The 14,405-nt window shown below is 45.3% G+C and overlaps 1 protein-coding gene across 7 annotated transcripts in view; it reads left to right on the top strand.

The window, feature by feature from the left end:
• Positions 1-11,320, top strand: part of NALCN (sodium leak channel, non-selective) — a 324,113-nt gene extending 312,793 nt beyond the window's left edge. For 6 of the 7 annotated variants that reach the window (XM_060636745.3, XM_078432139.2, XM_060636746.3 and 3 more), the window contains 5 exons: positions 1,367-1,524; positions 5,052-5,202; positions 6,549-6,698; positions 8,976-9,093; positions 9,628-11,320. In XM_060636745.3, coding sequence (XP_060492728.1) covers positions 1,367-1,524; positions 5,052-5,202; positions 6,549-6,698; positions 8,976-9,093; positions 9,628-9,821 — 771 coding nt within the window. In that variant the 3' untranslated portion in view covers positions 9,822-11,320. The remainder of the gene's footprint in view (positions 1-1,366; positions 1,525-5,051; positions 5,203-6,548; positions 6,699-8,975; positions 9,094-9,627) is intronic. The other variant, XM_078453191.2, reaches the window with a different exon arrangement.
• Positions 11,321-14,405: the final 3,085 nt, after the last annotated feature.

Consider the following 14,405-nt stretch of genomic DNA (forward strand, 5'->3'; position numbering starts at 1 on the left):
AGCAAATACTCAGGCCTAGTTCTGGGTGCTGGGGATACAGCAGTGAACGCAATGGAAAGTCACCCATGCTTACAGAGCTTCTATTCTAACATTGGGAGACAAACAATATAACGTGAAATAATAATAATCATTATCTCAAGAAGCTATAAGCACTTTGCGGTTGGTAATATGGTAGACACCAGTCGGACTGGAGGGCAGGCTACTTTAGCGGGGTGGCCATGACGGTCTGGCTGGGGAGGTGTTGTTAAACCCGACATCTGAAAAACAAGGAAAGTTCTACCATGGGAAAATCTACCATGGGTAGGTTCAAAAACAGTTGCAGGAAGAGTTAACAGAGGGCGTGAAGACCAAAGAGCCAGAACAAGCTAAGGAAGGGGGCATCTTGAGCTAGGCCTGCACAGTAATGCCTGGCTTTCCTCACCACCTTTGTCCCCCTCTCCCTAACACCCCCCACTTCCGCAGTCACCAGTCTCAGGGGGGCTTTCTCTGAGACAGTGACCTGCACGTGTGGCCATCTGGCCTAGCTCTCCTATCTCCCCTTGATCCACCTGCCTCTCCAAGACCACTGCCTGCGGGAACCTGCTTTCCTTGGATGCACACATCAAAGATGGCACCATGAGTCACATGTTAAGGTGTTTCTAACTGACAGGAAAACACGGTTACCCATGTCCCTGCCTTTAGCCCAATGCCTTAATTCAAAGACAGAGCCAGGCTGGCACGGTGGATTGTGTTGCCCGTAAGGGAGCGACATGTGTTTGATATTCCAGAATCTGGAGCCGCTCTGACCAGATTCTCTTGTATGTAATTGTGCTAATAATTGGGAAGACCTGAAAAGGAGTGATCATTCCCTAGAAAAGCCATTTATAAAAAATGTTTAGAAGTTTGTAGCATCCACGCTAAGTGAAGAGGAGGATCATGTACATGTGAATGTTGTACTTTCTGCGATAATGCATTAGCAACCCACTCAGCGTGTGTTTTAGAGAAATAGATGAGCAGAGGCTGAGTCAGTGAAACAGACCAGGAGAGGAAAACCCTGGTAAAGCAAGGGCTGGGGCCAGGGAGGCAGAGAGCCTCCTAGGCTCCCAATGCTGCCAGGTTATAAGATCCCACAGAACCAGAGAAGCACCAGCGGAAAATCTAAGTGCTCGGCTTTCAATGTGGTGCTTCTCTAGTAAATACCCTCCTGACCCAGCCTCCAGGGAGGCAAACAACTTCCTTACTTCCCAGTGCTAATTATGCTATCTTTTAAGAAAAAGATCTGGTGTCGTTTTTCTTTTTTGTGATTTTTTTTTCTGTGAAAACAGAACCCCAAGTGAATCGTTATGGCCTAAAGATGATTTACCAGTTATTGTGCTCTGCCCCCCAGGGGGTGATTCCGACTTTCCGTGTGAAGTTCCTGCTGAGGCTCCTGCGGGGGAGGCTGGAGGTGGATCTCGACAAAGACAAACTTCTGTTTAAGCACATGTGCTATGAAATGGAGAGACTGCATAATGGCGGGGACGTCACTTTCCATGATGTCCTAAGGTACGAGGGAGTTTTCACAACCCTGGGTCACAGAGCTGGAGTGAGTGCAGAAACCAAAGCTGTGACCTTGTGAAATACAACCAACAAGTGGGCTCACAGCCCAAGATGCCACACTCATTGAGATTATAAGGTGAGGCCACACTGCTCAGGCTCCACATGGCCTTTGTCGCTGTCCTGTAAGGGCCGTGTCTGAGTGCCGCACACAGAAGGGGGGAGAAGCAGTGGCCTGACATCCCCAGAGGTGCCCCATATGACTGAGGAGATCCTGATGGGAGAGATGAGGGGCTTTGGGGAGCACAGCTTCCCCTCGTTCTGTGAGGGAGGAGCTGGTCTGGGGGAGTTTAGTGACTAGGTGGTCCAGCTGGAGTCCAATCCAGATCTTCTCATTTGCTCCATGATTCCGCCCCCAGCTGGCTGGCAAACCACACTTTCCAGACATTCACTGAGACCCCACACAGGACAAGGAGGACGAAATTCCATAAACTGGGTGGTTGAAACAAGTGTATTGTCTCACAGTCCTATAGGCTAGAAGCTTAAATTCAAGGGGTCGGCAAGGCTGGTTCCTTCTGAGGCTGTGAGAGGGACTCTTCCAGCCTCTTGCCGGCTCCTAGGTGTTGGCCGCCATCCCTGTAGAAACATCACCCTGATCTCTGCCCTCACCTTCATGTGTCGTTCTTCCCGCATGTGTGGGTGCGTGTGCGTGTGCGTGTGTGCTTACACATGTGTGTCCAAATCTCCCCTTTTATAAGGACACCATTCATATCGGATTAGGGACCCACCCCAGTCCAGTATTATCTCTTCTTAATTAATCACATCTGTAGTAACCTATTTCAAAATAAGATCACATTTTGAGGTACTGGGGGTCATAACTCCAACAAAGATTTTTTAGGGGGAAAACAATTCAATCCATAACAGCTTTTTAAACAGGAATCTATAGGGGCACCTTGGTGGCTCAGTCAATTAAGCCTCCAACTTCGGCGCAGGTCATGATTTCACAGTTCGTGGGTTCGAGCCCCATGTCAGGCTCTGTGCTGACAGCTCAGAGCCTGGAGCTGGCTTCAGATTCTGTGTCTCCCTTCTCTCTGTGCCCCGCCCCCCCCCACTTGTGCTCTGTCTCTCTCTCTGTTTCTCAAAAAATGAACACACGTTAAAAAAAAAATTTAAACAGGAATCAATCCATGGATCAAATCCAGAGGTCAATGGGCTTGGAAACAATCACATCTCTGTTGTCATTAATCACTCACTGAAATGCAGTATTTTCTTCAGTGATGAATGCAGGCAGCAAGCCCCACAGTGTTAATAATAACCTGCATCTCTGCCACCAGCAGAAATCATAGATATTTTCAGATGGCATCGCTGACGTGGCTGATAATTTTCAATATTCTCTATACTCACCACTGCTTCTAAATTACAGTAGTCCTTTGACCTCAACTAGATGTTATTATTTAATGCATTAATAAAGAAGCACTTATGTTACTGTATCATCTTTTTAAAAATTTCTAAAATTAATTTCATTTCTTTTTTTATTAAAATAGAGTTGACATACAATGTTATATTAGTTTCAGGTGTACAACATAGTGATTCCACAACTGTGTATGTTATGCTGTGCTCACCACGAGAGTAGACACCATCAGTCACCATACAACACTATTACAACATCATTGACTATATTCTTTATGCTGCACTTTTCATCCCCGTGACTTATTCATTACAAAACTGGAAGCCTGTACCCTCCCTCTCCCTTTCACCCTCTTCCCCTCCACCCTTCTGGCAACCAGCAGTTTGTTTTCTGTATTTATGGGTCTGTTTCTGCTTTGTTTTATTTTTTAGATTCCACGTGTAATTGAAATCATATGGTATTTTTCTTTCTCAGTCTGACTTATTTCACTTAGCATGATACCCCCTAGCTCCATCCGTGTTGTCGCAAATGGCAAGATCTCATTCTTTTTTATGGCTGAGAAATATTCCATTGCATATATACTGTATCTTCTTTATCCGTTCTATCATCACCTTTTTAAAGAAAATAATATGAGCACTGTATTTGAATATAATTGCTTTCCTTGGTAATAAGAGATATTTTATTTTATGCATTTAAAATGTTATTCTATGAAAAGTCCCATGGGCCCCACTCTCAAAGAGGTCTGTCCGCAGGAAAAGTCATGGCCCTCTTCTAGAAGTGGCTGTTTTCATCATGTGGCAAATATTTGGTGAAGGGCTGGGTATGGTGTCACACATTCAGAAGCACTCAGGTATACAGAAATATGCTTGGGACTGAAATTTGAAAATAAGAACAGGAAGGACCCGGGAGAAGTTCTCTCAAGTTTCCCAGTTTACTTCCCGCTATTCCCTTCTTCCAGGAGCAAGCCAAAGGGCAGAAAAAGAAGAGGCAGAAAATACATATGACTAGCAGAGGACGCCATCTCAGAATGTCACCAAATCTTTCCTCCTGGTGACGAATATTTTTGGGTCAAAGGGAGACACGTAGACACCCCGCTGTCATTAGCAGTTCTCATTCGGCCTCTCTGGAACACAGAGAGGCATCCGATAAGATGGACCCCGGTGAAGCCAATGGGGGCCTGGATTGCCCCTCCCTATCCCTGCAGCTCAGGAAGTGATGAAAACAGTTTGGCACTGATGAGATTCTGGAGGAGGCAGGGAAGAGAGGAAGAGCAGACACATTTCCCTCCTCCAAGGAGGGAAGAGCGCTAGCAAAGAAGAGAAGGTCGGGGTGCCAGTGCTGCATGGGGAGGACTCCCGAGCACCTCCGTGCTGTGATGTGGGCGGTGGAGGCAGCACTGAGTTCACGGGAGGGGCAGGCAGGGGCTGAGCGCCAACCGGGGGTCCTGTGGCAGCACCGGCGAGCACCAGGGGCAGAAGAGGATGCGTTCTTCTTTGGCTGTAGACCCCTCAGCCTGGATGCAGTGTGAGTTGTTGCCTTACTGCCCAGGGGCCCTGAGGCGACACATTGGTTGTGTTGGCTTCATTTGCCCCCGCCTGAACCTGTTGCGCCTAGGGCAGAATGGGAGCGAGTATTCCACCCTGACCTTTCACCCACCAGAATTAATGAGGAAGATCCAGGGGCACAAATGGGATCGACGGAGAGGGAAATGGCAGGGGCGGGGGGGCAGGAAGCCTGACCTTAGCCAACCCTTACTGACCATCCCCACCTGGAACTGAAGGTGAAGGAAGTATACAGACAGAGCAGTCTTCCTTCTACAGGGAACATTCCAGAGCCTTAAGCAGCTGGTAATGTAGATCAGGGACCAGCCTAGACCTTTGGTTTTACAAACGCTTATATGGCACTTACTACTGTAAGCACCTCCCAAGTATTAACTCAGTCATTTAATAAGGTGGGGACCATGACTGTCCCCATCTTACAGAGGAGGTGACATAACTAGTCCAGTGGCACAGGAACAGTACCTTGGTTGGACTGAGTGGTGTCCTCTCTGAAAGTTGAGATCTCCACCAGAGTCCCAAATGAGTCCGACCTAGAATGCTCTTGTGTGTCCCCCCCACCCCACCCCCAGCATGCTGTCCTACAGGTCGGTTGACATCCGGAAGAGCTTGCAGCTGGAGGAGCTGCTGGCCAGGGAGCAGCTGGAGTACACCATCGAGGAGGAGGTGGCCAAGCAGACCATCCGCATGTGGCTGAAAAAGTGTTTAAAGCGCATCAGAGCTGTGAGTCAACTGGCAGCATCCGGGTTTTTCTTTCCTCCTGTCAAAGGAGAAGGAGGAGGAGGGACAAAACAAAAGAGCTTCAGGAACAGCGGAATGAGATGCTCTGTGATTAGCCTCGTAGCCCCTCAACTGTGTCAGCTTCATCCCCTTGTGATGGCCACCTGGTTCGCACCTGAGCTCTCATCCAGACCCAGCTGCGCCCTCATTAGCAGAGTCCATAAGGCGTTGCCGTGGAATCACATTTTTATAACAGAACATTGATGTTTAAAAAGCAGTTTACTGAACAAATATTTATTAAAATATTTGTGATCTCCATTTATCAAACTCAACTGTTCAAAATGCCCAAATCTCTATACGATGACTGGCAACCGAGTTTACAAAACTACTTTTAAATCGCTCCTAAAAATTCCACCATTCCATTGATAATGTTGTTTGGTCTTTAACAAAGGCCAGGTCTCCTGGGAATTTAATGATCTGTCTGTTGCCTTTAGACTGATAAGCTTATAGGATTCTCTGACTCCTAAATCAATGAACATATACTGTGTTGGCATACACTGTGTTTACACTAGGCATTTCTACTAGATAATTATTTTTATGATTATGCTTTTGACTTACACTTCACACACAGATGAAAGAATCACACTAATTACTAAACATTTATATATAATACACTTTTTAAATCCTGTTTCTCAGAACAACATCAACAGCAGAAACATATCTGTTGGAGGAGAAAATGTCCCCAGGGAAACAAAACACTCCAACCTCCTATAACAAGACAATAGTTATATCATAGCCCTGCTCACTTTGGGGACCCAACCTTCCCCCCCTCCCACCACAGACCCCAAGAAGGCACAGGGAGCTGGCTCAGCACCAGACCATGTTCCCAAGTGTGTGTCAACACAGACAGGCCTGCCTCTATCCAGAATAAGACAAGAGCAAGGGTTTCACTCATCCATCCAAAGCTCTCTGCCTCTAACAACGCAGAAAGGGTGATCCATATTGGCTGAATGAGCACAGAGCAAAATAAGAAGGGAAAATATAGAACACCCAAGTTAGTGATCTAAAAATTCTGTTTTAAATACAACAGGAGCTAGCATCAATGAACATATTTATTCCCATTGTTATGCAAATAAGCGTGGGTTGGGAGGTCTCTAAGCCTGCCTTTATAGCAGTCTGGTACTTAACTAGGGGAAGTAGTTAAACATCCTCATTTGGAAGTTCCTAAGAGGTCACTGAGCATACAGGTTCTTTGGAGAGGAGAGAAGGAAATACAATTTGAGTGCTGGGGGACAGGGGGATGTTGGGTTGATTTCTCTCTTACCGAGAGAATGATCATATTTCCATAGAAACAGCAGCAGTCATGCAGCATCATCCACAGTCTGAGGGAGAGCCAACAGCAGGAGCTGAGCCGGTTCCTCAATCCCCCCAGTATCGAGACCACCCAGCCCAGTGAGGACATGAATGCTAACAGTCAGGATAATAATATGCAACCTGAGGTATGTGTATGAGGCATCCTTCCTCCAAGGATATTACGTGCATTTTTTTATTTTTTATTTTTCATTTATGTATTTTTTTTTAGTGTTTATTTGAGACAGAGAGCGCGAGTGGGGGAGGGGCAGAAGGAGAGGGAGACACAGAATCTGAAGCAGACTCCAGGCTCTGAGCTGTCAGCACAGAGCCCCACGCGGGGCTCAAACTCACAAACCACAAGATCATGACCTGAGTGGAGTGGTCGGATGCTTAACCGACTGAGCCACCCAGGCGCCCCACGTGCATTTTTAAAATAAAAAATAAAACAGTGCTGTTCACATAGCCATTTCAAACAAGGGACAGTATTTCTTTTTTTCCAAATGTTTATTTATTTATTTTAAGAGAGAGAGGGAAAGTGCAAGCAGGAAAGGGGTAGAAAGAGAAGAGGAGACAGAGAATCCCAAGCAGGCTCCATGCTGTCAGTGCAGAGCCTGACGGAGCTTGAACTTAATGAACCGTGAGATCATGACCTGAGCCACAATCGAGAGTCAGATGCTTAACCGACTGAGCCTCCCGGGCACCCCAAGGTGACAGTATCTCTAATTGGAAGTTTTTAAGTAAAAAAAAAAAAAAAAAAGGAACATATTGATCTAGATTATCTTTGGACCTTTACAACTTGGAATGCTTTGGGGTTATTTCAAAAGATTCTGATTCTGAGTTGTATGAATACTAAAAAAAAAGTTAATGTTCTGAATGCATTAATTCTATTGATTTTTGTCTAAAGAGTTAATATCACATCTCTACAGGTTTAACGGAGTCCAGTGATATTACTTGACTTAGGAGAACATGGTTTGCCCGAAGCTCTGCCCTAAATGCTTTCTTCTACCAGGTCACAGGGACTTGCAGTAGAATCAGTGAAAATGTTTGTAATTGACCACCACCTTCCTTGAACAGTCAGACTCATTGAGGCTTTGTCCTCCCTTAGTTGGGCATTGGAAGAGCATATGGAATTCGGGAGGACCTTCTTCACTAGGGCAAAGCTTATTTCCATTTCCAGACTCAATGTACGTGTCCATAAAAAAGCCTGGCATGGACACCCTGGAGAACCTTGCTCTGTGACCAGCAGCTGGCGGGGCCCTCCCCATTAGGAGGGCGCAGTTATGGACGAGCTGGAGTCGATCAGGCACTCTGAGATGAGCCCCTGGCACAGTAAGGCTTTGTGATGTGTAGCAGCCTAGTCAGGGGCTGGCAGTAAATACCGAAGCCTGTGGCTCCATGGCCCAGCGAGATGCTTCAAGGGAATTCCTTGTTCCACAGCCCAGTTTGGGGTGGGTTTCATGTTGTCGGCTCCCCAACATGTGGGAATCAACTGCCACCGACAACAGGGACTTGTGCAGGGACAGTCAGCAAAGGGCAGAGACATAGAGGCTTCATGTGTGGGGCCAAGGTAAGATCAGGACAGCCAGCCAGGCAGGGCTGATGAGGCTGGCAAAGTGATGATTGCAGAGCTGTCTATTTTTAGGCAAAAAAAAACAAAACCAAAAACAAAACAACAGCAACAACAAAAAATCCATGAGGTAACCAAAAAACCAAGAGGGGATACCAAAGAGATGTGAGGTCCGAGGCACTGACAGGAAAGGGGGGGCACCAGAGACTGAGTAAAATGTGTGGAGAGTCTCAGCTCTTCTCTGACATTAGTCTTGGCTGGTATAAGCTTCATTCTCCTCTGGGGCTGTTGGAGAGTGTTGTCTGCTGAGCTCTCTTTCTGGAGCGCTAGGACTGACCTATATAGGTTGGCCCCGCTTCCTTCCTGGTCCATAGCTACACCCCAGGTGCAGAGGCGAGGTAGCCATGGGAGTGGAGGAGTCCTGGAAGGATACCTGGAGGAGGTGCTACCTGGAGAATTGTGCCCCCTTCCTTCACCGCGTGCAGGGGTGGCTCTCACTTTCCTGGACTCTCTGAACTCATTTGCTCTTTTCCTTTCCCCATTGTGGACTCTGGGGCTCCAGTACTGTTTTTCCTATTGTGTTTTCTTTCTTTCTTAAAATAAAATAAGGGTCCATGGTGGGAGGGAGGGGAGGGTGGGTGATGGGTATTGAGGAGAGCACCTGTTGGGATGAGCACTGGGTGTTGTATGGAAACCAATTTGACAATAAATTTCATATTTAAAAAAATGAATAAACTCTAAACTCTAAAAAAAAAATAAATAAATAATAAAATAAGGGTCCAGACTGGTGCAGAGGACAGGAGGGGAGCACAGCGTTAACAAAGAGCCAGTAACTGCTTTATTCTCCCCCATGCAGACCAGCAGCCAGCAGCAGCTTCTGAGCCCCACGCTGTCGGACAGAGGGGGCAGTCGGCAGGACTCCACAGACCCCGGAAAACCCCAAAGGAAGTTCGGGCAGTGGCGGCTGCCCTCAGGTGTGTGCCCCGAGTCCTTTCTCCATTGATTCAGGTCCTAGAGGTGTCTACACCCTGTGGGCTTTGGGTCTCGGATTTCAAATTCAAGTCTACCCCTAAAGTGATTTACAGACTCCCTTCGCTATTGCTGACACTATCTGCCCTTTTCCTTTGTAGTTTTTCTTTCTTTGTATATACTAACAAACACCTACTCACCCGTATTCCTATGACACTTATATTTGCCCAGACTGGAATGTTTTATTTTATTGTATCTTATCTTACCTTATTTAGTTTTTGTGGTCATCTCAAAGTGCAACTGGCAAGTAGCAGTTTTTCAAATGGTATCACTAGTTGTCCCTGAACAGAATTTTAAAGTCCATGATGAATGTAAAGAACCGAGAGCTGGAAGGATTTCATACTTAACATCTATGGATAGGACGTGTTTATGGGGACTCATTTACTTGTTACTGCTGGGACTATCACAGCTTTTCAGGAATGGCTTGCAAAGGGGTGAACAGCTCCACGTTGCTCATAGGACTTTTGTCAATTCCACAGCACCAAAACCAATAAGCCACTCAGTGTCTTCGGTCAACTTACGATTTGCAGGGCGCACAACAATGAAATCCGTAGTGTGCAAAATGAACCCCATGACCGACACGGCGTCGTGTGGCTCCGAGGTGAAGAAGTGGTGGACCCGGCAGCTGACGGTGGAGAGCGATGAAAGCAGCGATGACCTTCTGGACGTTTAGGTGGAATTAGCGCAGTGCAAGGTTTAATGGGGAGCACAGTTTTCTAGCATTTTCCTCCTATGGTCTAACATGGACCATGGACCATGGCGAGCAGTCTATACTTAAGATATCATTTAATTCTATCTCGTCACGAGAGGTCTTTAAGTTGCTTTTTGTCCTGCCGTAGGAAGGCCTAAAACTTGGTCGGTGGCTGTTGTGTATACAGGGAGTTGTTACCGTGAGTTTGAGAAAATTTGCCTAATGGTTGCATTTGTAATATTAGAGAACTATCCCAATACCAGATGTAGATCACTCAAAGATTTCATATATCCTGTCTGTAAACTAAGGTGTATATTCATATATGCTCTTACTCAGTATTATCACCCCCTGAAAGAGTGCTAAGCCCAAAGTAGCTGATATTTATGGTAGGGTAGCTATAGTCTTAGTTCCTGTTTTTCCCACTTCTACTAGAAATACTTCCCTTGGGAAAATTATTATTTATGATTGATCTGAAAAGGTCAGCACTGAGCTCATACTAAAATGATAGTAGTTTTACAAACTACAGATTCTGAATTTTTAAAAGTATAATCCTTTTCTCATGGTATTCTTAAAAATAGGCAAAAGATATTCCGAAGTCATAACAAGTCAGTTTCTGTACTCAGTCACTCTAATAAAAACTGTTGCCTGCTTCCTAGAGAATTGTGCGTGCAGGGACCAGGCAAAGAAATTGTCCCAAGGAGCAACAAGTTTAAAACAGACGTGTACGTAGATCGCTTTAGGCACGTGGTTACCTGAAGATGTTGAGTTTCTGTGAAGGCCTTTTAATAACTAAGTTTAGCAAAAAGAGTGAAACTACATGATTCAGCTTATTAAAAAAAAAAAAATCACGTGCGTGATGTATCATTGGCTTCATTTCCTACACAGGGTATATTGGTTTTGCCATAAATTGGCGAAGACATTATGAGTTGATTCCAACACATCAGTGCCATGTTCAATTCAAAATGACTCCCTCCTACCAGATTCTCCTATGGAAATAATGGTAATTTTGTAAAATTGTGCTTAGAACTCACAGTTGAGGTTCCCCACAACTCAGCTGTATTTTGTTCCACACACCATGTGCTCTGAGAAAGGTAAAATGCAAAGCGATTACACAGTACCTGGGCCTTATACTGGGTCAACCAAGTAGAAGCACATCCAGGCCCTTACCTACATTATTTTTGGCTGGAGATTTGCTGTTTAGATGATTTCTTTTAATGCAGCAATTATCTCAGAGTCCTTTGACACCCAGGTTGCTTTATAATCTATTTTCTCTTTTAACATCCTTAAAATAGCCAAATCCTGTCTGTATAACAAACTTAACATTGTGATGCCATCTCTTGTTTACATGATTAATTGTGACTCTAGGATAATGGGTAATTAAAGTCAGTGAAGCCAAAAGGATTTTATTTGGTTTTACGTTCAGTTGGAGTTTACTTTTTGTACATAAAGAAAATCAAATAAATACTGACTTTGTAAAAGAATTTACTCTGAGTTGATGATCATTTCCAAACCCTTCCTCGTGTGTGGAAGGAGGGAAGGGGGTTTGGGGGTGGGATCATTAGGAAGCAGGCACTTTGCAGACTCTGTATTTGAATACTCTGTCTATAATTAGTTGGCAAAAGCTCTGTCCCTGATATTCATTTCAGTTCAGTTCCTAAGCCAGAATGTTCCTTTCAGGTTTGTGTCCATAAGGCTGAGTGAATACCTTCCAAGCCAACAATAAAACAGAAAAGGATCTTACATGGCTGGGGCATGGGCCTGTACTCATGCTGCATGAAAACGAGATTTTATTTTTTGGCTCATTACACTTGAGTAATACAGCTTCATTCTCACAAAACTGCTGAGCCCTTCCTACAACGTCTGTTAACTGGTGTTGAGCAGAACATCATTGTTGTTCATTCTGCAGTGAAGCAAAGGGCCAAATAGCAATGCATTTAAAGCCATAGCACCCTACATTTTCAATTAAATGAGACAACCAAGCAGTTCCTGTGGGACTCCTCTCTACTGTTTCCTGAAGCCAGTAGAGCAGACAGCAAGCCGAGAAGGTAAGTGCTACCCCTCTTAGATTTTTCATCAACATATAAACAGTCCAGTTATGCAGATGGGAAAACTTCGGCCACAATGTTCCCTGGTCCTTAGGGAGCCAGACACTGATACTAATCCTGTCATCATGCCACCCACTGCCTTTAATTAAAGGACGCTGTTGGTTCCAAGCACACCAGAAAGCATAAGGGGCAGAATAGTTGACACAGAGCCCCCAAGGGGAACAGACCACACAAGCATTGCACATATGGCAATTCAAGGGGACTCAAAGGGAGCAGGGAGGGAGAGAATGGCCAGACCAGTGCTATTCACTCTATTCTCAGTGGTAGCTTGAGAGTAACACCCATCTTCAGCGACTGGCCATTTGTGTCCTGTCCAAGCTGAATAAGATAAGGGAATGTAGAAGAAAAACCAGTTATAAAGCCTTAAGCAAAAGCATTTTCAAAGCCAGTTGATTGACATGTTTGCCTGCTTCTTTGTAGAAAGTGGCATACTATAGATAGGTGGCTTTCAATAGACTGCTTGGCAGTGGCACTCTTTCTCAGAGTCCTTCAAAAATGCCTGAAATATTAACCAGGCAAAAGCCAAACATCCCTGGTTGAAATTGGGGTGAAGATGAGAACCCCACTCACATGGTCTCTTCTCATCCCCTGATAGTGATTGAATTGTGCCCCCCCCAAAAAAAAGATACACTGAAATCCCAACAACTGGCCCCTGTGAATGTGACCCTTTGGGGGAAGAATCTTTGCAGATGTAATTAGTTAAGGAGAGGTAATACTAGAGGAGGGCAGACCCGGAATCCAATATGACTGGTGTCCTTATAAGAGGAGAGAGTCACACAGGGAGGAGAATGCCATGTGAAGACACAACACAGAGGGAAGATGGCCATGTGAAGACAGGGGCAGAGGTTGGAGTGATGTGGCCACAAGCCAAGGAACATCTAGGGCTACAAGAAACTGCAAAAGGCAAGAAAGGATACTCCCCTAGAGGCATTAGAGGGAGCATGGCCCCACCAACACCTTGATTTTGGACTTCTAGCCTCCAAACCGGAACTGTGAGGTGAGCCACCCAGTTTGTAGTATTTTGTTACAGCAGCCCTAGAAAACTAATACACCCCCAAACCCAATCCAGTCCCAAAGGTGCCCTCGACCATTCCAGTGCTCCAAGGAGAACCTAACTGGAAAAACACTAGTACAGATCAAAGATTCTGAGTTTGTAGTTTGACATACATGTCAAGTCCTGGATCTACTGGTTATTCCTTGTGTAGTCTCCGATGAGTTTCATACCCTGCCTGAGTCCAAATTTAGCTTCTCACTTTTCCAAAAGGCAGGAAAAAAGAAGGGTGCCTGGGTGGCTCAGTCAGTTAAGCATCCAACTCTTGATCTCAGCTCAGGTCTTGATCTCAGGGTTGTGAGTTCAAGCCCCTCATTGGGCATGGGGCCTACTTAATAAAAATAAGTGAATAAAATTAAAAAGGCATGAGATGTGAATTTATTCACTTAATTTACCTAACAGGTTCATGAAATCTGCCATGTGGGCTTACTCTGAGCACATGTGCATCATAATCTAAATCATTAACTAGCTGTCTGACCTCCCCACCAGAATCCTCAGTTGGCCAGTTGTCGGGCCAGCCTTTTTTCTGTCTACCACTTCAGGTTTCCAGCTTGAAGCAGGCCTGAGTCTGTGGAAGAGAAAAGACCTGATATTAGATCAAGCTCAAATTGGACCATTCTAATTTCTGATTCAAGACTGTACTGCTATGTAAGGTGACCACTGAACATTTCTAATACATAAGGATGACCAGAAAAGTTGCAAGGTGCTGGAGTTTATATTTAGGACCAAGGGAAGGTTGCTGAATAAATTTTAAAGGGATGGTAGAAAACTAAAAGTGACGTCTGCTTTAACTATGGCCTGCACTGGGCTTGTTTGATATACCAATTACATGTCTCGGGGTGCCTGGGTAGCTCAGTCAGTTGAGTATCTGATGTCGGCTCAGGTCATGATCTCACCATTTGTGAGTTTGAGTCCTGTGTCGGGTTCTGTGCTCACAGCTCAGAGTCTGGAGCCTGCTTTGGATTCTCTCTCTCTCTCTCTCTCTCTCTCTCTCTCTCTCTCTCTTTCTCTGCCCCTCCCCCACTCATGCTGTCTCTCTCTTTCTCTCAAAAATAAATAAATGTTTTAAAAAAAAAGATGTCTCTTAGGCTTCCAAGGGGAGCATGTAGATTCAGTGGTTGAATAGACAAACCTGAGGGTCAACAGAGAGGGATTCACATCCAGAAGCATCAGCATAGAGATGGTATTCAAATTCCTGAACTGGATGAGACAACCTAAGGAGGTAAAGAGAGGAGCAAAGAGAGGAAGTCTGAGGGTCTGTGTGAGTCTGCTGGAGCTGCCATAACAAAATACCACAGGCTGGGGGCTTAAATAGTCAAAATTTATGTCTCTGAGTTCCGGAGGCTGAAAGTCCAATGTCAAGGCATCAGCAAAGATTGGCCTCTCTCCTTGGCTTGTAGATGGCCGTCT

This window comes from Panthera onca, chromosome A1 (genome assembly GCF_046562875.1).
Source record: "Panthera onca isolate mPanOnc1 chromosome A1, mPanOnc1 haplotype 2, whole genome shotgun sequence".
Classification (NCBI taxonomy): Eukaryota; Metazoa; Chordata; class Mammalia; order Carnivora; family Felidae; genus Panthera; species Panthera onca.